The sequence below is a fragment of the Tachypleus tridentatus genome, chromosome 12 (genome assembly GCF_004210375.1).
Source record: "Tachypleus tridentatus isolate NWPU-2018 chromosome 12, ASM421037v1, whole genome shotgun sequence".
Classification (NCBI taxonomy): domain Eukaryota; kingdom Metazoa; phylum Arthropoda; class Merostomata; order Xiphosura; family Limulidae; genus Tachypleus; species Tachypleus tridentatus.
In genome coordinates this window covers 91,953,873-91,980,592 of record NC_134836.1, presented here as the reverse complement: position 1 = coordinate 91,980,592, position 26,720 = coordinate 91,953,873, and the positions used below count along the sequence as shown (strand labels likewise).

Sequence of the window (26,720 nt, the reverse complement as noted above, 5' to 3'; positions counted from 1 at the left end):
AGCAAGAAAAAGTACACAAACAAGCAATACTAGATGGATAGCTTTTAAAACTGTTTTCAATCCATACTTTGTGATCTGTATACAGATCCTACTGTCCATTAAATTTGAATTTCTTCCATATTATTTGCTCAATTTTTGGTTTGCTTTTTTTTTTTAATTTCGCGCAAAGCTACACGTCCCTAATTTAGCGGTGTAAGACGAGAGGGAAGGCTTCTAGTCATCACCACCCACCGCTAACTCTTGGGGTACTTTTTTACCAACGAATAGTTGGATTGACCAACACTTTATAGCGCCCCCATGGCTGAAAGTGTGAGCATGTTTGGTGTACTAAGTTTTTATATGTTCACGGAATAGACACAACATCTATAAGTTTTCATTGTTAATTTTATTAGGTGAGTATAGTTTTGTGGCTGTGTTTATTTGGTTTCTTAATATGTTGAGTTTTGGTTTTGTTTCACGTACTGAATCCTAGGGAATGTATAGTCCAGTGATTTTTCGGTGGATTTCTTTTTTGATTTGTGGTCTTGAGGTTGAGAAATACTATTTGGTTATTTTTTTTCCCTGTTCACAGGTGAACTTGATGGGGAGTATAGAGTTAACGTAATTGAAAAAAAAAACTAAATGAAAGTTATAGAGCTCTGGAATCGACTTGGCCGGTGGAATATTTTTCTTTTGAATAATCTAGTTCTTACACTTTTTTTGTTCTAAAGCTTGCTTTGTATAATGGTTTGGAATAACGTGGTTGGGCCGCTTAAGTCTCAATCTGCTGATCACGGATCGAATCCAAGAGCCAGACATCTCGCATTTTCAGCCGTAAGGGTGTTATGAGGTTACGATTAATCCAACTACACTATTCACTGGTAAAGATTAGCACTAGAGTTGGCGGTGGGTGCTGCCACACGGATGTCTTCTATTTGTTCAACAGTTCAAAATTAAGGAGAGCAGCGAGTAACCTTAGAAGTTTTATCATAAGCTCACAAACACACACACACTCAAACCAGTCGTTATATGAGTAGAATTAAAGTATTGCGAAACATACCCCTCGTAATATTAACATTCAAAGCGAATGCATAAAAGGCGCTTTATGTATTGCTTTCGTGACATTTTTATTATGGTTCCATTTTCTACCTATGTAAATTTGCTTTCGGTGCTCCTGGGGTTACTGTATTTCGTAAATTCTGAAACTGAGTACTTAAATCAGATTTCCAACTTTTTAGGTAATTTAATTTTAAACGTCACAGTTTTTCATCACTAGAGAAACTGTAAAATGACAGTTAGATATACTGACCATATTTTCATAGTTTCAGCGTCCTGAACTTATAATGTCCCATGTGTCCTTTTGACCTATCATACTTTGGAGGTTGCACTTTATTTTAAACGATTTTTCCTAATACAGCGCTTACGATAAGACGTAAAACGATTTTCTTTAATAGACCGCCTGTGATAAGACGTAAAATAGATCTTCTAAGCATATGAAACGGCACGAGAAGAGAAGTTAAATATGAACACATACATGCAATATAGATCATCCCGAACTTCAACACGCACATTAGTAGACGTAAACCATCTAACATTCCTTTCAGTTTCGTTCTGTTTAATGACCAGGGGATTTTATTGGACGTCAACAGATGACGCTTCTCAGCCTCAGGAAAACCCTGATTGAGTCTTTGGTGGTTATGGTGTATGATTACTACGTTACACGTTAAAGTTGGGGTGCTCTTCCAGGCGGAAGAAAAAACCAACTACAGCTCTGGAAAATGATAAGAAAAATGCAAAGAAAAGAAAAAAAGCTAATGGCTCTTATCGAACAAGTATATGACACTTCAACTTCTGGATGTGTTTTTTTTCTACTTCTCCATTCGTTTATAAAAATAAAAAAAAATTAAACGTTTGATAGAACGACTAAACATTTTTATCACATAAAATATTTTATTACCGGAAGTTGTAAATAAACTAGTTGTTCGATCTGTTGATCAATGTACTTTATGATTTAATAATTTACGATTCATCCATTCAGACTGATTTTTAAAGCGAATTTTGAGAAAGAGAAAAACCTTATCCTATCGTAAAATAAATAGAACACAACTAAGGTTAAAATATAAATATTGGATTCGTTATGTATCTAATGTATATAATCACCTTTAGCGTTAATAGAAAAACAACAATAAAACACAATTAACTTTCGAAAATATTCCTTTTTCAAGCCACAATTTTGCTTTCAATACGCACGTGAATTGGAATATTGATATGAGTTTTTTATATATATTTCTTTAATTGTGAAACAAAATATACACTGATGACATATTTCATTAAAAATCTTGTTTTACATAACTATATGAAATATAACGCGTAATACAGTGAATTAAATTACCGATTAAAATATTACTTTCAGTGTATTGAATTACGAAATAAAATATTACTTTCTGTTAAGATTTTAGAATTCAAGTTTTCATATATCAGATGCATCATAATCTTCTGTGACGTAAAAACCCTGCTACACGAACTATTTCTGAGACGATATAAATACTAATAAACATGACGCTGAAATATTATGACTGCAAGTAAAAAGTATAAGCAAGAAGGATATTCGTATCATTGTTGACGTATGCGCCATATTGCGATAATGCTACTTATGTAATACGTTGGCACACAAAGAAAAGATCAAAGTACTGAATGAACATAAGCAGATTAAATTATTTGAATTTGTGGTAAGTAAACCTCAAACCTGGAATATCTCTCCTCAAATATAATTTTTCTATACTAGTAAGTTTACAGGGTGATAATATTAGTCAGATTTATCAAAATTTGTAGAAAGACACAGAGGGAGATAAAAAATATGTAAATAAATGTTATAGAAGTTATCACTTCTCTGAATTTTATTAAAGAAACAAAAACTGGATAAAAGTGATGAAACAGATTTTTAAATATTTATTCTAACTAAAGTCATAAGATTAACAAAACGAAGTGAAAACTACAGTATGATGTAATTTTGAATGCATCGAATATTATTTTGTACTAAAAATGTATGACCATAGTACGTAATTGTTTGAATGTTAAAATGTGAAAATTAATCCTAAACATTGTTATATGTATAATTATAGAATCCTAAACATGCAACGGTTTTGTGAAATATGAAGAAAAATACATTTGAAAGATATTAAAATACTTCTTTCGGAAGACATAGAGATAGTAACCGTAATTTGTTTTGTGCTTCATTCACTTTGGATAATCGAAATAATTTTGGTGTTTCCATTTATTTGGAAATTAAGTTTCACTGTATGCGGTTTGCTAAAGTTGTTATGACGTCCATCATCTAGTGAAATACCCGTGGAAATTCACGAAGAAGTATGCAAAAAGTTTTAACTACCTTGATTTGAACCAATATTTAGAAGTCCTTGTCAACTTACGATCCTTTTTAATGGTTTTCCTTCATTTATGTTATGTGGTAGTGAAGAGTCTACAAGTAAAATTTAAAATTATTATGTGAAAGATTTGGGATAAGATTTAGAAAGCTAGTGACTCTAGATATGCCCGTACATGCGTGCACTGAAAATTTCTATGTGGCTGTGTAATTTAGAATCTTTATACATAGTCCATGAACTAGTGTTATGTTGTTCTTAGTTACTGTAGCAATTTGTCCTTTTCATTTCACGAAAACATACTATTTATGCTGTTTCAATATATGACTTTACGGGTGATGTCGTCAAATTTTTATTACACGGAATCTTCTTCTAATGTGACCTCCTGAGGCTGAGTGAGTCATATACAGGACCATGCATTTTGCCTATTGAGTTGTATACAAGCAACACATAAAGTGTTGAAAAGTTAAAAGAAAGCAAAATTAAATAAATGACTAGTCTTGTACAGAAAGCTCATCTTAGCGATTCAAGGTGAAAGCACTAATATAATTGAAACAGCACTACGTACTACAGAATTTGGCCCGGCATGGCCATGTGATTAAGGCACTCGGCTAGTAATCTGAGGGTCATTGGTTCGTATCCCCGTCACACCGAACATACTCGCCTTTTCAGCCGTGAGGGTATTATAATGTTACGGTCAATCTCACTATTCGTTGGTAAAAGAGTAGTCCAAGAGTTGGCGGTGTGTGGTGATGACTAGCTGCCTTCACTCTAGTCTTACACTGCAAAATTAGGGACGGTTAGCGCAAATAGCCCTCTTGTAGCTGTGGCCGAAATTAAAAATAAACCAAACCAAACATTTTTGCGTAACTATGCATTAAAAAAACAGCAACAAATAAAGTGTTTGAGTACACGACTAACAACACAATCTATATTGAAACAGCATTTATCGCAAACTCTTGTCTAACCCGTAACCTCAAAATGCAGAAAGCTCTTTTTTTTTTAGGGTGGTAAAGGGACGCAAACCGCACATCAGCCGCTGACTCACGATAAGCTTCTATATTTGTTAAAATCGATTTATTACTAAGAAAGTTCCACGAAAGCGATCAGTTTAAATGTAACTTACTCCGCAACCGCATAACCTCTAGATGCAACCGGATGTATTTCTCTCTTATAAGGTAGTCGTAGCAGTAAACCACACAAATGTTTACTGTAATCTGTAGCTGTCGTGAAATGTTCCCTGTAGGCTGAAAGTCTGGTGAATATATAGCCTTGAGATTTATGAGTTTTTTGTGTTGGTGCCCAACTACTAAATCACAGCCATTAGCAAGTTCGCTAAACATTATTTTCTGTTAAGAAAGAATGTAGTATTGATGATCAAATACGGCCTATGCAGGTGACTTAAGACATGTAAACAGTTCAAAAATAACTGAAGTTTGCATCTTGTCGTATGTTAATAATCGAAGTGAAAGTTTAAACTGGGATATTAAACAGTGGAAACGTATGCTATAGAAAACTGCTAAATAATCATGTAATTACAGTAGAAAAAAGTGCAGTTTTAATAATATGATGTTTGTTTGCTGCTTACCTCCATGTAGTAGGTTAACTATTCTAAAACTTCATTAATTGGGTTGCTTTTACTGAAATACCGCGATACTGATCGATTACATTAAATGTCAATACATCAGGATATAAAAACAATTTCTTTTTTCACGAAATACATCCTCACTTATTAATTATAGTAGGTATCAGTACATAAATATATATATATACAAATTCCAGTTGTTTTCTTTATGCGTGAAGTTACACAATTAACTACCTTCGATTTGAATTTTGCGCAAAGCTACACAAGGAGTATCTGCGCTAGCCAATCCTAATTTAGTAGTGTAAGACTAGAGGGAAGGCATCTAGTCGTCACCACCCACCGCCAGCTCTTGGGCTACTCTTTTACTAACGAATAATGGGATTGACAGTACATTACAACGCCCCCTCGGCTGAAAGGGCGAGCATGTTTGGTGTGACAGGAATTCGAACCAGCGACCCTCGGATTACGAGTCGAGTGCCTTAACCACCTGGCCATGCCGGGTCAAACTGCCTTCGGCTATCAGTCCCCAGTCTTTCGCGTATAAGGACTTAAGCTGATTGCAAGGTCACCAGTGGTAAAATTGTACTTAAAAACTTGTTTATTTGTTTAAAATCTAGGGACAAAGCTACACAGTTTTTCTTACTACGGGTATAGATTCTTGGTTTCTAGTATTGTAAGTCCGCAGACACATTTTTGTGAAATATCCTATTAAAACACACACATAGTTTAAAGATTCAATTACTTAATTGAACTTGAGAATAGATAAAGTAATAGAAATAATTATAGAAACTCATGTAATATTCATAAAATAGTCACAAACAACGAGTAATGGCAACTGGATGGTGACTATATTAATCAAAGAAAATGTAAAATGAAAGCGAGTAAGTTGTGAAATGCATTAGTATTTGATAAGTGAGCATTTTGCTTTACACAGAGTTTAGTTTTGGTTTGTTTGGAATTTCGCTTGAAGCTGCACGAGGGCTATCGACGCTAGCCATCCCTAATTTAGCAGTCTAAGACTAGAGAGAAGGCAGCTAGTAATCACCATTCACCGACAATTCTTGGGCTGCTCTTTTACCAACGAATAGTGGAATTGAATGTCACATCATATCATCTCTGGCTGAAAGGGTGAGCATGTTTGGTGTGACAGGGATTTGAACACGCAATCCTCAGATTACGAGTTGAGTGCCTTAACCACCTGGCCATGCTGGGCCCTTTCCACAAGGAATTGCACCATACTATACTACAAAATAACTATTTTTTAGATATACGACGTTTCATCAGTTGTATTTTTTAGTCTTAAGTGTGATTTGTGCTGAAGTGTTTCAGTAATAATGGGTTTTGGGAACTGTAAACAAAATAGATGAAATAAATTATTGGTTGTAAATAGATTCTAGATACCACATATCATATTTCCAAAAAATCTTGAATACCGGTCATACGTCTGAATTCAAGATGTGAAACCTCACATTCCAGTAAAGGTTATACAATAATAGTATTAGGTTGAGGAATAATTAGTGAGCGTTTTTAAATAATTTCATTCAAGCATTACATGCAAGACTATACAATACTTCAATGCATGAACACATTTCACCCAAAACATTTATTATGATACTTTATTTCATGTAATACCTAGGTATATAGTATGCATTGTTGTAAACGAAATTGCAAGAAATTAAATGCGAAAAGCAGATGGTATCGAAAATGCTCGATTTTGTCCACTTGACATTCCATTTAATGAGCTGAAAATGAAAGCAAAAATTAAAGACATATGAAAATCAAACACACCATCTATTAGAGCAAAAATTTATCTACCAAATGACATGAAATATTTTGCGAAAGCGTTTCATTTATGAATATATTTTGTTAACTTGAAAAAACGCTCACGAATTATTCCTCAACCCAATATTATTACACTTATTGTCGGTATTAAAATATTACACACAATACATTCATTACGGACTAATATTAATTATCATTAAGTTTCTTTTAAATTCTAACTATACCAAGAAATGTTTTGTTTTATTTTTGCTGTACATTCCTCCAAAGTTACCGTAAGTTGCAAAATTACGTTTTATCTGGTGCTGCAAAACTGCTGTTGAATTAACATTGAGATGTCTGCCTTACGTTCGTATCACCAAGTTCTTACTTTCTATTCCAAATGTCTCTCATAAGAAACCAAAAGACAGTCATTTAAATGTCATCCGTTGGGTATTCGTGACGAACCAAGATTTTATGATGCTCTTCCTTCTTCATAATACCATTAATTTTGTCAATATTTCTCAGTCATGCAAGAAAACACATCCTAAAACATCATATATCATCACCGTGTTTCTCTGTTCATACTTATTCTCTTTTTTTAAACGTCTTACAACCACGTTTCCAGAAAACAATTAATATTTATTTATTATGTTCTTACTAGAATGTCCCTTTGATTTTTCCAATTATTGGTATCATTTTCAAAGTTTAATTGTTTAAATATGTTCATTAGCTAAATATTAATATTTTTGTTGCAACATCTTCATGTACACCGTTTTATTACAATCGTCTTCAATTTGAAATTCGAACTTGTTTTGTATCTCTACATTTATTTCTGGGAACACTTTGCGTCGATTTGATATTTAAATTCTTGGAATGATACTTGTCTTCTGTTTGTAAGGTTTTTCTTGTATATAGCTCTGTACAATTAAACTTTTAAACTTCCAGTGACAGTAACACGATCTAACCTGCAATCTCTGAAATATTATACGTCTGAGTAGCAAAACCGTTGAATTTTTATTTTCATTACGTAAATCAATAACTTTAGCTCATTTTGCGTTCCTGGATTTTATTCGAGAAGAAGACTTGTAATTGAACTTTGGCCTTAATGGTTGAGGTTCGTACCTGACTTTTTGGTTTAATGTTTCAGAATAGTTTCGGCATTACAAATTTTTTGTACTGATTTACTACTCCAATGAATTTTCAGTTACAGGAGAAAAGAATGTTAAAAATTATTAACATATAGTACTCCAGGATTTCAAAAATTAAAGTTATTGTCTTTAAATATTTATGCCTGTTTTTAAATATTTTTGAGCGATGTATTATCTATGTTTGTGCTCGGTTAATCATTTGTTCTAGAATGCAAAAGCTGATTTGCTTCTGGTATATAAAGCTGAATTTGCTTTCTTGTGTTTCACTTTATTTTAACTCGTTTTAATTTTTTATACTACTAGGTCAAAATAATTCGAATTGAAAAGGTTTGTATGCTCATTTTCCGTTGAGTTACTGAATTCCAGCAATTTTGAATTGTTTTTGTGTGGCACCATCTGTTGGCTACAACGTAATATTTCCAAAACAATCTTTACTGCTTCTTTTGTTTTGTTCACTCATTTGTCTACAATTTTATCTATAAATGTTTATTTAATCTCGTATTATATATACTATTTAAAACATTTTATTTTTTACTTTGGCGGACATTCTACAACTTCTAAAAGGGATATTTCAAGATATTCCTTTATCCAAGTGTTTTTTTAAAGTTTTTTATTTACAAACCTTTCGCGCAAGAACCTTTAACTGACATCTCCATAGCATTCACATTTAAAATAAGCTGCAGACTCAGGAAAATTGACAAGACATTTAAAATAAGAAATAACCTAAAAGCAAAACAACGAAGTAACTCTGTAAAATCGATATTGTTTTTGTTTGTTTGTGGAAATTCGAGCAAACCTACTAAATGTCCATCTTCTATAGCTGTTCCTAATATAGAAGTGATAGTCAACATCGCCCATTTTCAATTATTGAGTACTCTAATCGAATAGTGAGATTGATCGACACATTATAATGCCCATACAGTTAAATGGTAACTATGTTTGATAAAGAGATTTGGACTCGAGACATGCAAATTGTCAGTGGATCCTTCTAGCAGGCAGGCCACGTAAAACCTAAATCTACATTGAAAAAATAGGAAGAACAAACAGTCAGAAATTAAAATGGTATTTGCAGAAACACTTCATATCTCAACATTCTTACAATACATGACACTCACTTTAATGGAGAAGTAAGCAATATTAAGTACTGTACAACACTGGAGAAACTAAAATGGTTCTCGAAGTAAAATAAAATAAATATAAACACATTAACATATACCAACCTTTAGAAACTAGCAATACTTAGAATCGCATTCTACAGAATTTTAAGTGTTCATCTACATAATAAGCTATTTGTGTTCTACCCAACGATGGTATCAAAACATGATTTTATGGCGTTATAAGCGTTTACCACTGAACCAAGGTGGAAAAGGATTTTTAGAAAGCGCAGACATTAGGTCTTGTTGCTGTTTAACGTTGGAAATCTGTAAACGTATCGCTGATCCATAGCTAACCCTAAACCACGACTTTGTTCTGATGTTTTTCACATAAACAAGATGTAATATATTTGATAGTGCACAGGTAAAGAGTCAGTAATGTTTTATTCAAAAAGCTTTTCTACCAAACAATGTATAGCAGAATTTTCACTAGATTTTTCTTCAATATTTTAAAGAAAATGTGATTAAAACTTAACTTTAAAGAACGTTTAAATTGCCAGAAAATGTAACCTTTTTTGAAGCAGAAGATGAGAACGTTAAACAACTGCTTAGAAGTTATTTTCCACTATTGTAGTAGAATAAACCACACAAACACTACAAAACTAAACACCTCATTCGTTGTTATGTTAATGTCCCAAAGAGAGCTTTTAGTTTAGTTATACCTTACTTTGTCATTACTTCATACAAATTTAAGAAGAAAATTATCAGACAGATATATTCAAAAGTCTGGTTAAAATATGTCTTAAAAATAAAGTCTAGGCTAAAAGGGTTCTTTAACTTTGAATACAAAGAAGTGGTATAAGAGTGGTGTCCGATGTGTAATCAGGGATATATTGGATCAACCACCAGAAGTCTTTGCAGTCGAATAAGAGAACACTGTAACACTAAGCCCTACATCACTATTTTTATTATCAACCACTGAAAAAGCGAATGTGATGTTGTACCTGCCTTCAGTTTATTTCTTATTATCCTTTATTTCCTGGAAAAATTACACTTTAAAATATTCGAAAACGAGCTCTCAGCTAGAAGATGATTATGTTGCCATCACATATTCAATTGTAAATATATAAAGAAAGAAGAGATCACCAAATAGTGAAACAAATTCGGTATTAAAAAGAAATGTAACTACTTCGTCAAATCATCAGATTTCAGTAAACAGACGTCAAGATTATATGACATTCTAGTCAACGTTGAAAAAACAACCACGGTCTCACTTTTAAGATCAACATGAATTAAGTATATATATGAATTGTGTTAAAAACAAACTTGAAAGATGCTAAATTGCGTAAGAAATTCAGCTAGCAACAACAGAGATATTTTAGTAGAAAAAATCTTAAAATTTATATCATCTGTAATTGAGTACACCTCTCTGTATACTGGTTAAATGGTGCTAAACTCTATAAGCTAAAACCATCCAATATTTAGTATTAGGCCAATTTTTAGAGCAAGTAGATGGATATCATTGACATTTATATGGTATAACTAGAAGTGCGTATCTCATCACAGTGGACGATACGATACGTATTTATATATAGAGGTTTCTCAGCCTTGCAATTTCTTAATTTTCGTACTTTACTATTATTACTAAATTATTATATTAAAACATATATATTTTTAATAAAATATGTGTATTATATAACAAATATATAAAAATATATCAAATATATTAATAAATTACTGTAATTTATCACCTATATTGACCCGGCATGGCCAGGTGGGTTAAGGCGTTCGACTCGTAATTTGAGGGGCATGATTTCGAATCACGGTCGCACCAAACATGCTCGCCTTTTCAGTCGTCGTGGGGGGGTTATAATGTGACGGTCAATCCCATTATTCGTAGGTAAAAAAGTAGCCCAAGAGTTGGCGGTGGATAGTGATGACTAGCCTTCCCTCTAGTCTTACACTGCTAAATTAAGGACGGCTAGCGCAGATAGCTCTCGTGTAGCTTTGCGCGAAATTCCGAAACAAACAAACAATATTACCTATATTACTAACATTTTCTTATTTAAGTACTTCAAATTTTACAGTGCTTTTTCAAATTCTCAGGTTTGATCAATTAAATGGAAGCTGGTAAGAGAAATAAAATATAAAGTTAATATCTGTCCATCTATTCTGTTACTGTTAATTTGTATTACTTTGCATGAAATGTTTTTGATAAAAGCAATGAAGACAACATGTGGTACTCAGTACTCATATTCCTTTTTTGAATCATTAACCTTTAGTTTAATATTTACTAAAACCTTGTAGTTTCGTGTAGATGCACAGATTGTGTCGTATCTCAAATCCGTGATACGATACTCGACACACATTTAATAACTCAAACCTCCCTAAGCTGTCGAATATACTTGTAGAATATTCAATAATAAATTATTGAAAAAAAAAAAACTTATATTATTTATCTACATAACTTTATGATACTAATAGGATTACACCCACCATTAGGATGTATTTGTGCTTCATATCTAAGGCTATCTGACACTAGACGACATCAGGTTCGATTGTTTTTTTTTAATTTTATGCAAAGCCACAAGAGGGTTATCTGCGCTAGCTGTCCCTAATTTAACAGTGTAAGATTAGAGGGAAGGTAGCTAGTCATCACCACCCACCGCCAACTCTTTGGCTACTCTTTTACCAATGAATAGTGGGATTGATCGTCATGTTCTAACGCCCCCACGGCTGAAACAGCACGCATGTTGGATGTGACGGGGATTTGTACCCATGACTCTCAGATAATAAGTCGAGCGCCCTAATCACCTGACCATGCTGGGCACTTTTGGGAATGAAAATATTTCAATGAATGTCTCTGCACTAAACTGTATGTATATATATATTTTGAGGTAATTTATTTAATTTCTAGTATATCTAAATAATATAGAAATAAGTCATATCTTAATTGATACGATAACGACACAAACATTACTATATATATGTGTGTATATATATACTGTTATTTTGCTCTAACTGTCGCTTCTGTTGAAAATGGTGAGAAATCACCTTTCCCGTGTGTGTTATAATTTTAAACGTCATCACTAGATGCCGACTCTATAAAAAACGCTTATAATGAAACTGAAAATTTTCTTGCACAGCTCATTCGAGGGCTATCTTTATCAGGCATATAAAATTTTAAATTGATCTACTTAGGTAATTTTTTATCAACAAATGGTGGGAGTGATTGCCACATTATAACACTCTCTCCTCACAGATGAAAAGGCATCAAACAAAATTCAACATTTAGTCGTGGAGTATAACTTACAAATTAACGAATATAATGCATTAATTAATAATGGTGTTTAATAAGAAAAGATGTCCCTCTTCAAAGCAATGGGTCCAATATTACTTAGTGTTGTTTGCAGCCAAAGTTTAATTAATTGTTTGCGACGCTCTATGTAATGGGCTAAAAAGAAATAATAAGTACTAGTCACTGATATATTATGGTTGACAGAATAAGGGGGTTAAACCTACGAGTTGTAGAATTTAACCACAGGACGCAACAACGGAGAGAACCCGTACTGCCCTGTGATCAGTTGTATTATCGGGTACCTCGTTTACAGTGAGAATTATCATTGATTTTGAAACAGTCGCTGCTTAGCGACACGCATTCATTTATTGTTTTATAGCACATAAACTAGCCTAATTTTCGTTCCATTTATATTTATTAAAATGTACACTTCAAAGAATATCATTACCAATGTTTTGTTAATGTCGGATGATACTGGATCATTTCATAATTTCACACCCACAGTTATTGTGAAATCATCGTAGAATGAAGTTACAGATTTATTTTACAGCACATTTTAAACTACAGGAATTCTACGAAAGCTCGATTACTCTCATGCTATAAATATTAGATGTACTTAATTATGATGCTAAGAAATAACGTACGACTAAAATCAGTAAGCCACAAAACAGAAACCCGATAAGCAGAAGGTTTGTTTGTTTTTTGAATTTCCCGCAAAGCTACATGAGGGCTATCTGCACTAGCCGTCCCTAATTTTACAGTGTAAAACTAGAGGGAACGCAGCTGGTCATCACCACCAACCGCCACCTCTTGGGCTACTCTTTTACGAACGAATAGTGGGATTGACCGTCACATTATAACGCCCCCACGGCTGAATGGGCGAACATGTTTGGTATGATGGTAATTCGAACCGCGACTTTTAGATTACGAGTTGAGTGCCTTAACCACCTGGCCATGCCGAGCCAAGCAAAAGGTAGAGTTACTTTATTAGGAGTGAAGAAGGTGTGAGAGAAAAGTGTAAAGGATGAAAGTTAATGAAACGATTTCAAGGTCGTCATAGATACATGTAGCACTTCTCCATGGCAACAAGGAAGTGTTTTGGTCAGTTTTCATACAGAATATTACTGGTCTGACTGACTTTCAGTTAGGGTTATAAAATTAAAATTTCAGAATTCATACGGAAAGTAAATTGGGTTGGGATGACTAAGACAAAACAAGGGTATAAATAAATATTGTTAAACAGAATGATGTAAACACATGAAATAATAACTTCCAACGAGAATAAGATATGTACATAGAGAGAGAGAGAAAAAAAAACCACTTAATCTACCTGGCTAACGGTATAGTTAATTAAGTATAATTTTTGTTATACATTTTTACTTGTTAATAATTGCTTGTTTGTAGTTAAACACAAAGATACATCATTAGTTATTTGTGCTCTGCCACCATAGTTATCTAAACCTGGTTTCTAGCATTTTAAGTCAACGGACATGCCACTGTGTCGAAGAGAAGCAATGTAAAGAATTATAATGCACGGTTTTATCAATGAGGAACTCTCACTGTTAACGATAATTTCGACCATAATCCCAAAATTTTTTGATGTGTTTGTTTTGTTTGTTTGAAATTTCGCACAATGCTACACGAGGACTATCTGCGCTAGCCGTCCCTAATTTAGCAGTGTAAGACTAGATGTGTGAACTTTACAAGCAATTTGCTTGCTTTAGACTACCAACCTAAGTCGGCCCGGCAAAGCCAGGTGGTAAAGGCACTCGTCTCATAATCCGAAGATCGTGCGCGAAATTCAAAACAATCTAAGCTTTCTCTTATTGCGTTATTTTGAAGTTAGTCCGTAGAATAAAGAACAGTATCAATAAATTATTCTAAGGCATGTGAATTTAATTTCATAAATAGAATAACTGCTTAAAAGACGTAAATTTTATTATTGTTTATGCTTTCTCAGAAAAATGTAAGAAAGAAGAAATTTAGGAATATTTAAGAGAACCGTTAAGTGAATAAATATTTCAAACGTTTTTCTTCCATTCGGAATAGTAGAAATTGTCATTATTTTTTGAAAAGAATATTATATGAAATTAAAGCAATTACTTACCATCAGTATAAGGAAAGTTAAGGATGAAATTCAAGCGCTGTAAAATGGTTCGCACTCGTTTTATGTAGCGCTTCTGCAAGCTCCCCAAACATGAATAATTTATATCATATACATATAATGTTTAGTAAATAATTCGAGTAAAGATCAGGGAAAACGGTTCATTCGGCTCACAGCAAGATACGAAACAGCTCACCAACAACAGTGCCCTCAACGTATCCAGTTGGCTAATGTCATGTGGAGTAATTTTGTTTTATAGACAAATCTCTACATACCTTTCAGCAATAAACAGGTGAATATTCCTTTAGGAATAATTTGGAATGAAATTAAAATTCATTATTTTAGAACACCTTATTGCATACGTCGATAGTAGAAGTATGATGAAATAGGGGCGCACAACCTTTGACATCTTAAGGAGCCGTACCCTACAACCCTTTGTTTTGCCACATGTTGGTTCAATTGGTTCTGCTTCCAGCCTAAAGGCTGATAAGATCAACCCGTCGTGTTAAATTAATCAACACCTTCATTGAAGAACAAAAAAACAGAATTGGACTGAACAAGACATTTACTGGATATCAGTGTCATCTATGTAACGTTGTAGAATATAGTCAAGCTAACAGTAAATATGACTAGCAAACAGGTTTTTCTGGGGAAGATAGGGAATACTATAGTGTCTTATTCACACTGTTATTTCATTTAAGCAACATTGGTATCACTTTACCTTGACTTTCATGGTGATTCATGTTCACCAGTGAAGTAAAGTGTTAAGAATTGTAAAAAAAAATAAAAAAATGTTCATTTACAAGCGTGAACTGAAAAATAAATTATTTTGAAATCACACATTAGCCCATCAGGTGTGCTTAGTTTGCATGAAAACGAACTGTTGGAGTGATTGACTTTATTCTATATTAGAAAGTTTTGTGTGTGTGTTGTTGTTTTTTTATACCAAAGTCACATCGGGTTATCTGTGGAGTCCAGCGAGGGGAATCGAACCTCTGATTTTAGCGTCGTAAAGCCATAGACTTACCTCTGTACTAGCGTGGAACGAAGTGTTTTGTCCTCTCGTAGCTAAACCATTAAAAATTCAAATTATCATTCAGTAGTTCATCAGAGAATATCAGTCAACGTCTTTTCAATTGTATGATGAATTACTATCGTCTTTAGAAGACTCATGATATAAAAGTTCTCGTATAATGACCATAAACTATTTATTAATATTTATAAAACATGATGAATTTAAATGAATTTAATAATGAAGACTAAAAACCAGGAAATTATACATTTACTTTTTACTTTAGATGATTATAATTTAGCACGTTTAATATTTTTTTGTAATTTCCGTTTTAGAAGATAAATGGAACATTTTGATCCGGTTATAAAACGACTGAAAGTTTATATTATATTTATGCCTTCAATTCAATTTATAAAGATATATTATAATTAACTAACGCAATGACTTATTTCTTACTTCAAATAATGATTGTCGCCTTTCTTTACCTTTCTGTAATGCAAGAGAATAACAGTTTTGTTGGTCGCAACAAAACGGCTCATAGAATGGTTCTGAATTTTTCACACACAAACGTTTAGCTCATCGCTCCGTTATCTATTACAGATTTCAGATCTAATAAGGGTTTCTGACTCAGAAAGTCAAACCCATACAATTAATGTATTTGACCATGCCAAAGGTCTCATAGATTAATTTAAATTTTAGGGTAGATTGGTAAAGATCATAGCGAGTAATAAAGTAGAATCGGGTATAATCGCATCCCACGTCTGGTATTGCTGGCGTACAAAATATAGTTGATAAAAAGGGGAAAAAAAGTCTGGTAGAGTAATTTACTCCAATCCCGCTTAAAAGAACTTAAACTGCCGCGGCTGTTGAAGATTCCTTCTTATTTTCCAAGAAGAACTTTTATTTTGTTGGGTTATATTTCAATACAGATATAAGAATTCAAAAGGGAGGGCGCAACGCTTCATGCAACGTTAGAAAATTTTGACTGTCATGATCCGTCTTCTGATGATAGTGATATGGAGATGAAAGAAAGATAACATACTAGTTATTCACGTTATTTTTAACAGTGTATGTTTGTTTGTTTCTTTTGAATTTTTGCGCAAAGCTATTTGCGCTACCCGTCCCTAATTTAGCAATGTAATGCTAGAGGAAAGACAGCTAGTCATCACCACCCACCGCCAATTCTTGGACTATTCTTTTACTAACGAATAGTGGGATTGATCGTCACATAACGCTCCCACAGCTGAAAGGGCGAGCATGTTAGTGGAATTGATCGCGTATTATAACGCCCCCACGGTTGAAAGGACGAGCGTGTTTTATGTAACGAGTATTCGAACCCACGCCCCTTAGATTACGAGTGGAGCGTCCTAACCACCTGACCATGCCAGGCCTCTTGAGAACGTGGATGAATATCCATTGCTATTGCAATAGACTTGGGAAAAACAATTTACAGACGGACAAAATGTTAATTTGTTTGTTTTTTCATCATTTCACGCAATACGCATATAAATTATTTCATCTTTAAAATTGTCATATAACCAATTTTACTTCTGAAATTCACGCAAGAGAATTAATATTTAACATGCCCACCTGTATTTCCGATACAGTACATTATCTCCACTCATATGAATAGCTATTCTCGTTTAGTGCTGCACTCTCTGCGCAAAAAATGTTTTATTATTACGCATGACACAAATCTTCTTTATCCCCTTCACTGGAATTTGCTTATTCTAATGTCTCTTATTTGTGCCCCTCTGTGACACAGTGGTATGTCTGTGAACTCCCACTACTAGAAACCGGGTTTCAATATCCGGGGTGGGCAGAGTCCAGATAGCCCTTTGTATAATTTCGAGCTTAATTCTAAACAAACAAACAAAATTCTCATTTGTATTCTTCTTCAATGCTGACCTCCATATGCCAAAACGCTTTTACGCGTGTCAGAAGCCTTCTCTATTCCCTCCATTGGAATTAACTGATTCTAACTCCTCTCTCATTTGTATTTGTGATATACGTATATATTTTTTGGATTTTGTTGAATACAAAGCTGTACAATAGGCTATTCGTGTTGTGTCCATTACGGATATCTAAAACTGATTTTTAGTGTTATAGGCCATTAGATTTACCTCTAATCCAATAGGGAAAATTGTTTGTTTTAGTGTTAGAAATTTTAATGTCAGAGATATGCTTATGCCTATGGATGATTTAGAGATATACCTTAACGTACAGTTTCTGTTATGTGACTTCTCGAATTAGGAAATTATACTGGTATCTAGTTATTTAAATTGTTGATTTTACTATAACAAAACTACTAAAAATCAATAATACACGGATATTATAAAAATGTTAATCTTTTCAGGTGTGTACATGGTAATATCAAGCATCATTGCACAGGGAAAATAACCAAAATGAAACAGATTAACTGACACCTCAATCAGGAGTTTTGATTCAATTTCTTTGAACAATAGTTGAATTATCGTATCATATATACCCACAGTAAGAAGAATATTCAATAATTCTTAGGTTAAAATGCATGCTCATAGGTATGTAAATAGGCTTATAATGTTAAATATCTGGTTCGATATTCGTGGAGGGCAGAACAAAGATAGCTTATCGTGTAGCTTTGTGCTTCATAACAAAGAAGAAAAGAAAATATACACTGACTGAGCAAATCCGCACGTAGTCTAAAGCTGAACGCAGCTGGAAATATGGAATATCCATTGTGTTAGCTCTAAAGGGCTGCAATAAGCATTTTCGGAATTTGAAAGCATTTTATCGCTATAGGGGGCGCCTGAATATTCTGTCATATAGACTGTACAACATTTTTAGTAATAATAAGTGTTCTTCAAGAGACATTTTATTTGGAGTGGCTGTTTGTTTGTCCACAACGGATATTCAAGGGGGTTGTCCCTCGGACTGTCGGAGATGAAGTATTTCTTTATCCAGTTTGGAAGACTGAACCTTTCCAAGTATCGTATACCTGCCGCTATTGTTTATTACTTAATTCAGGGGTTCCCAACCGGTGGGTCGCGACCCCCAAGGGGGTCGCGAAGCCTTGGCAGGGGAGTCGCGTAGCCTTATCAGAAGTAGCCTGGGATAACATTAATTTTATTTCATCAATTACATTTTCATGCTCTTACTTTTTTTTTGTTTCGGTGCAAAGCAAAACGTGTGCTACGTTAGTTAAATGTCATTAGGTGATATTATGGGTGTATGTATGCGTGCCTGTGAGTGAATGTGCCTGCGTGAATGTGTATGTGTCTGCAACTGTATGTATGTGTGTACTAGTGAGTAGCGAGTATGTGAGTGCACGCGTATGTACGTATGCTTTTGTGTCTGTTTAGCTGTGATTAAGTGTGTGTGTGTGCTCGCTGTCGACACGTGAGTCACATGTCCGTTGCTGATTGGTAGATGACGAATCGCGCGACTGGCCACGCTCCCTTTCCTCCCAGTACTTACCCCATCATTACTCTACCTGCACCCCCCACAAACAGTCAGTGTAAGATCTACAGTTATTTTATTTTAACAAGGAGATAAGTAAGCAGTAAAGGTGAGTTGTGTACATGGCTAAACGGCACAGATACTCAGAATGCTACCTCAAAATTGGCTTCACCACTGTGCTCGCCAACGACGGCATCGAGAAACCACAGTGTGTTTTGTGCCATGCTGTCCTGAGTGCAGAGTCAATGAAACCATCAAAACTCAAGCGTCATCTCGAGACGAAACATCCAGAACACGCAAAGAAGGGTTTGGATTTCTTCAAACGGCATGAACGGTGTCTTAAAAGCCAAAGAATCGATAGAAGTGGGTCGTTTCAGCAGCAGAGTGCAGCCGTAGTGGAAGCTTCATATGAGATTGCATTCGAAATTGCTAAACAAAAAAAGCCTCAAACGATTGGAGAAACACTTCTTAAACCCTGCATGATGAAAGCAGTAAATCTTATTCTTGGAGAAGCCAGTGCAAAGAAGATGCAGCAAGTATCCCTGTCAAATAATACTATACATAGGCGCATTTCTAAAATGTCTATGGATGTGAAGGAACAGGTTTTGACTGAAATCAAGGGTTCCCCTTTGCTCTCCTTTCAGCTCGACGAGTCAACAGATGTAAGTTCATGTTCTCAGTTGCTTGTCTTCGTGAGATACGTTAATTCAGGTGACATCAAAGACGAATTCTTATTCTGCAGTGCACTTGAAACCACAACAAAAGCTAACGATGTCATGGAAAAAGTTTCAACTTTTTTTCAAGACGGAGATCTTCAATGGGAAAACGTGTGTGGGGTTTGTACGGATGGGATCGAAATCAGGATTCCAGTAGAGAGTGAAGAAGCTAGCGCCTCAAGCAAAGGGCACCCACTGCATGATTCACCGACATGCTCTCGCCAGTAAGACTCTCCCTGCCTCTCTGCAGGAAGTGCTTGAATCGGTAATCAAAATTCTAAATTATGTGAAGACTCAAGCACTCAACACTCGCCTATTCAAAGAACTATGCGAAGACATGAATGCTGACTACGAAGTCCTTCTCTTCTACACAGCAGTACGTTGGTTGTCGAAAGGAAACGTTATTAATCGTGTCTTTGAAATGAAAGATGAAATAAAGCTATTCTTGAAGACTCAAGAAAGGAAAGATCTTGTAGCTCACTTCGAAGATGAAGCATGGAATAAAAGGGTTGCGTACCTAGCCGACATTTTTGACCAGCTGAACAAGCTCAATTTGAAGCTTCAAGGAAGGGAAACACGTGTTCTCCTTTTTCAAGATAGTCTTCGGGCCTTTGTTTCCAAACTGCAGAACTGGCGTCGGAAAACCAATCTTGGAAACACCGCTATGTTTGAAAAACTTTGTGGAGTGACGGATGAGTCTCAGATCCAACTGGATCAGTTCATCAAGGATGAGATTACCGAACATCTTCAGTCTCTAGAAAAGGAAGTCGAGCGTTACTTCCCTGAGCTATCACCCATTTTGTACTGAACTTGATGTATCCAGCATCCCAGATGATATCCAAGATGAATTTCTGGATCTAAGGAAAGACTCTTCAGCTCGTGATCTCTTCAAGGTGAAATCCGTGACTCAGTTCTGGTGCGCTATGTATCAGTCATACTCCAAAGTCAGCATGATAGCTTTACGTGTCCTTGTTCCATTTGCTTCTACCTACTTGGGTGAGGCAGGATTTTCCACTCTTGTCAATATAAAAACAAAGAATAGGAACAGATTGGATGTTGGAGATGACATGAGACTGGCTCTAACAAACGATCGGCCACGAATTTCAAAGCTTGCTGCTGAAATGCAACATCAGGCATCTCACTAGCTGGATTGGATAGCTGTTCAAACCTATGTTAATATTATTTTAAGAAATATATGTTCTTTTTGTGAATTCAGGTTGGAACAACCAATCACAACCAATGTGATTTAATTTGCTAATAAATAATTACAGAATTTTTAAATATTTTTTTAGATGTTTCTTTCCTTCTCCTCTCCTTCACAGAAAATAAAAGAAAAATGAAGCTGCTGATAGTAAGCCCTAAGTAGGGGTCACATGGGTTTCACACTTTTAGGTAAGGGGTCGCGAGTGCCAAAAGGTTGGGAACCCCTGACTTAATTCAACAGTTTTATTATTATTATTCGTGCAGGTTGGAATTAAACACTGACTTGTAGATACCTTAAACCGAAATGTATTAACAATGTATCAGGTTTAGCAACAACAAGAAAAGGTCAAAGGGTTAAAAGGTACAAAATTTTGTATTCAGAATTCATACAAATCACAGTTGTTTGGTAGTTTCAACGGAGTTTTTGATAGTAGTATCTTATGATATATTTATTACTATTAGCAACATTGTCTATAAACTACTAAGTCTAAAAGTTTAAAATTGTTAATTTTTTAAAGTTTGTGTTTATAACCAAGTGAACGAAATTTACCGTTGTAAAGATACTAAGAAATACTTATAAATAGTGAATATAAAAAATAAAGATACAAAGAAACACTTATAAATAGTGAATATAAAAAATAAAGATACTAAGAAATACTTATAAATAGTGAATATAAAAAATAAAGACACTAAGAAATACTTATAAACAGTGAATTTAGAAAGTAAATCTATAAGGAAATATAAACAGAAAAATTCGATAAGAAATATTCAAACGTTGCTATACTTGACGCAAAAATATAAATAATGTTATACCTTAAAAAACATGGGAGAATAAACATTAAAACATCTTTTCACTATAACAATATATGTATATATATTTATATAAGTAGCTCCTCTTTTTTAATTTAACTCAATAACTCATTATAAGTAGAAAATATGTTCTCACTGTGAAATATTCAAATGCAAAATTACAGAAATTTAAAGAAATATTCCACAACAAAACTCACTTCTAGAAAGTAAAGCATTTTTTTCATATTTATATTTATGTTTTCGCTCAAAATGTTGCGTGCATGTTATGTCAACCGCAGTTGAAAGGTTAATTAGTAGTGTGAATGTAAAAAAAGCAGTATTTATATTATTAACTTATCTGACATAAAGAGTGTTCTCATAGTATAGTTTCCCAATGGAGCATAATTAAGTTGACGGGCTTACAACAGTAAATTCCAGAGTTCGGTTCCAAGTGTGAATTAGTTACATCCACAATCACGCCGAAAAACCCTTTTTAATTTACGTATGTAATTTTTCAGCTGGGTTTTTACCTAACTGAGAGGCTTGGCGTAATCTGGGGATCCCAGGTTCGAATCCCAGTCACACAAAACATGCTTGCTTTTTCAGCCAGGGGGCGTTATAATATTACGGTTAATCCCAAGTAGCCCAAAAGTTGGCGGTGGGTGGTGATAACTAGCTGTCTTCCGTCTAGTCTTACACTGTTAAATTAGAGACGGCTAGCGCAGATAGCCCTCGTGGAGCTTTGCACATTTATGAAGTTTAAATGTGTAATATATAACTACTGTCTGTATCCGTGTTCATACTTTATCAATACAAGCCTTTGTTTTGTCAGTGAATCTACTTTAAGTAGTTACGTTGCAAATTGCGAAGATTTGTGGATGATTTCATACATAGAAAATAGTAAATTAAGACACATTTACATTAAAAATGTTAATAGAATTTCGTCGTTCTATTTATTTTAAGAACGTTATATTAATTTAAAATAATGAATTTTAAGATGTTAATTGTGTCTCTGTCCAAGTGAGTAAAGTGAAGCATTTTGCAGTGATTATTTGATAAAAATGCTAGTTTCGAATTTCATAAATAGTTAGTTATTTGTTTTTGCGGGTTTACTTATTTCACTCAATTTAAGGGCGGTGGAAGACTGATCAGTCTTAAGTTAACTTTCACACCAAAACTATCTTTCAGAAACAAATTGACTGTTGTTTGATAACATCAGTGTTGGTTTAGTTTTTGAATTTCGCGCAGTGCTACACGAGGGCTAAATGCGCTATCCGTCCTCAATTTAGTAGTGTAAGACAAGAGGGAAAGCAGCTTGTCATCACAAGCCCCCGCTAACTCTTGGGCTACCTTTTACCAACAAATAATGGAATTGACGGTCACATTTTAACGCCCCCACGGCTGAAAGGGCGAGCATGTTTGGTGTGGCTGGGATTCGAACCTGCGACTCTCGGATTACGAGTGGAGTACCTTAAGCACCTGGCCATGATAGGCTTAACATCAATGTTTGTGGTCTCATAACTGAATATATTATAATTTTAGTTTAAATAAGCATTCTTTCAAAATTTATGAAAAGTAACGAATGAAAATGACAGCAACATTAGGATGTTCTCAAAAATGTTTTACTGGATTAAAATTAACTTTAGCGAATTTCAGTTTCTGTCGTAAGTGTTTTAAAAGTTTATAATAACTTTTTGTAATTTGTTACGAAACTTTGTACAGTTAACGTGTTACCGGCATAAAAAGAATAGTTTCATTAGTATATATATATTTATTACCTTTACTGACGTGGTTAACATTCTATTATATATTTTGTTTACTTTCGCCAATAAATTCTTAGAATCAACAACCAATAAGATATTTTTGGGATTGGAATCTCATATAGTTTTGTATCTTTTTTGCTTTTAATGCTATTTACCAAAGTAAGCATTGATAATATTGATATACGATAACGAATATATATATATATATGTACGTTTGTGTGTGTATGCACATGTATAAAGAATTTAAAACTTATTATATAATAATATATTTATTTGATATATATTTAAATACATTCATTTTCACACTTGAGTAATGCATTTTGTTTGTTGTGAAACAAAAAAATATGCCTGTAATAAATAGTTACCATAGGTTTTAGTTGATACAGTTATATTCTGTTGATGTGTGAACGGCGAGAACTATGAAATTAGGCTTATTTCTCTGAATATCCAGCCATCTTTTGTTTAATCATCTGAAAACATACTTAAAATAGTGTCTTGCAACTAAATTAAGGTTTTTCATAATTTCACGTGATGAGAACTAGAGAAAACTGATTTATCAAAACTATATTAATAGTTCTTCATGAGAAGTTATAATATTTACACCTAAATTACCGTTGTTACATCATTCAACCAATGACGAGCATAGACAGTATATTACTGAAATAGATTGGAACCGGACAGACGCAAGGTAATAATTTAAATTTGTTTCGAGTACAAACGAGGCAAAGATGTTGCGAACAGATAATTAAACTGTTTCATTTCACGGAACAACAGGTGATTCACAATATTTTGTGTTTACTGTTTTTGTTGCATTTTAAACAATCTTCTGTAATATTTCGGGCTGAGGTTTTTAAAATTGTAACATTAATAATGCCATACTTTAATGGCAATATACTAAAATAAGTTAGATAATAGATAATTATGTAAGACCATTCTGAGTATTACCATCACGTCTCATATAAAACAATACTACGAATGTTTAGTTTTGAGTCATATTGTGTCAAGATTGTTCGTTCTTCACCAGGGAAACTCCTTATGTATATTTATATACATGTTTACACAAATATGCTGAAACTGAGTTGTTCTGGTACAAGTTCTCAGTTAAGAAGAAGGATAAAGTGGACCTTAGAATAAGAGTTTTTTGCTATAGTCACCAAAAGAGGTCAAGAAATTTTAGCTGCCAGCGTAGCCATAATCATTATTACTTCCCATATCCTTTGCCATATCCTCCATAACCACCACCTCCACCATATCCTCCATGGACACCACCACCATATCCTCCATAACCTCCCTCTCCATGTCCTCCATAACCACCGCCACCATATCCTCTATGACCACCGCCGTGTCCTCCGTATCCGCCACCACCATGATTATTATAGCCTCCATAGCCACCTTTTTTGTAGCCACCTCCACCACTCTTATATCCATGTCCATCCTTGTAGTATTTACCTCCATCCTTGTAATCTTTGCCATAATAGTTATCATATCCTCCCTTTCCATATTTGTGGTATTCATCACCATATTTATTTCCACCATGATATTTCTTCTTATCGTAGTTCTTATAGTGTTTGCCAGCATGGTGGTCATAGTAATCATGGTAGTCTTTATACTTCTTTCCATAGTCTTTGTCGTGGAAATCGTCATAATATGATTTGTCATCCTTGTATTCTTCCTTGTGGTAGACGTTCTTGTTACCATGTTTTTTATGTCCATATGCTTTATAATAGTCATCTCCATGATGGCCTCCTCTCTTACCGCTGCCGCCATATTGGTCGCTACCGTACTTTTTCCCATGCTTTCCGCCATGACCATAATATCCATGTTTGTCATTACCATACTTATCATAATAATGTCCTCCCTTGTTGTACTTGTGCTTACCTCCATAATCACCGTGACTCTTATAATCTTTTCCACCGTGACGGTAGTCACCTTCATAATGCCCGTAACCATGACCAGATTTGTGGTTTTTTCCGTATCCTCCACCATAACCAGTTTCGGCAACTTGCAGATCTACTGATTGTGCTTCTTCTGGCGCGAGATCAGCAACAGTTTCCTCTGTTTTCTTTTCTCTGACATCCTCAGCAATGGCCGAAGAAACCAACAGGACACATAGGCCAACATGGACCTGTACAGTTCAAATGAAAGAATAGCAGCTCACAAACATATCTTATTTTAATAAATCATTCTAAAACATTTGGTAAAAAAATAAGACCGTCATAACAAAATATGTTTTTAGTAAGATAATCCACTCAAAATGTTTTAAGTTTCAGCAAATGGAAGTAATGAAGAGGTAGATATAATAACAACCTTTTATGATGCTTCTTAAATAGTCGTTAAATTTCTTATAAACTGGATCATCAACAGTTTCTGCGACAAAACCTCAATGTTGCTACATATACAGAAAACAAAGATAAGTGACTTAAGAAACTTTGGCTACTTCTAGGTTGGAATCTATAATTTAATACAACAATCGGTTCTGTTTACTTTAAGAATAAGTTCTCTCACAATTTCTTTGCAGGACATCAAACGTCAAGTAGTTTAATTTCATACACAATAAATATATAATGCATACCACTAGATCATCAAAATGACAAGTGCAGACTTACCCCAACGGCCCTTGATAAATACATTCTGATAAAATATCTAAACGATGTTATGACACTATATTATTTTCGTGTTTGTTTTTTTAACGTGTTTGGACAGGAGAAATGCTCTCTCGCAAGTGTGTCTGTTTACACTGTACAGAAATTTTTGATGCTAATCCATGCACTATTCTACCCTTAAATACCCTCTTTACGTCCTTCTTTTAGTCATAAAGAGAAAGAGAGGCGAATTAATTTGTTCGTGTCATGCATCTCCTGGCCCAAAGTAACCGACTGACATGTATCGAAACGCCAAACAAAAGCAATTCCTGTCGTGTAGAGAGAGTCAGCAACAGAAAGAGGAGTCTTCCTTGGCCACTTTGCTCTGACTCGTTAAAGGCGTCGACAGTTCCTAGCCGGTGAGCTTGTAGAGTCGTCCCAGCCATTCACTTGGAACTAAGTAAAAAGAAAGGCAAGTTTTGTTCCAGTTTACTTTTCCTAGTTTTCCCTTAATATCTTTTCGAGAGCGTTAGTACCAGACGTAACGCAATTATGGTGTTTATTGAAGGAGTTAGTGCCCAAGTTCACGATTACGAGAATATTTATTAATATCAGGTAACCGCACTCGGCAAATTTTGCTTGATTTCATTTTAGAATGTTGAAGTAATTCAAAATATAATTTTTCTTCAAAGGCACCATTAGTGTTGTGTATAAATAGGTTCGCGCCCGCGTCGCGCTAAACATGCTCGCCCTCCCAGCCGTGGGGGCGTTATAATGTTACGGTCAATCCCACTTTTCGTTGGTAAAAGAGTAGCCCAAGAGTTGGCGGTGGGTGGTGATGACTAGCTGCCTTCCCTCTAGTCTTATA

At 34.5% G+C, this 26,720-nt stretch overlaps 1 protein-coding gene across 1 annotated transcript; it reads right to left on the bottom strand.

Moving 5' to 3' along the window:
• Nucleotides 1-24,471: 24,471 nt before the first annotated feature.
• Nucleotides 24,472-26,298, bottom strand: LOC143235693 (uncharacterized). Its single transcript, XM_076473908.1, has 2 exons — nt 26,152-26,298; nt 24,472-25,395 (listed from the first exon to the last, which is right to left on the bottom strand). Exons 1-2 carry the CDS (start codon nt 26,296-26,298, stop codon nt 24,472-24,474), a joined length of 1,071 nt encoding a protein of 356 aa, XP_076330023.1.
• Nucleotides 26,299-26,720: the final 422 nt, after the last annotated feature.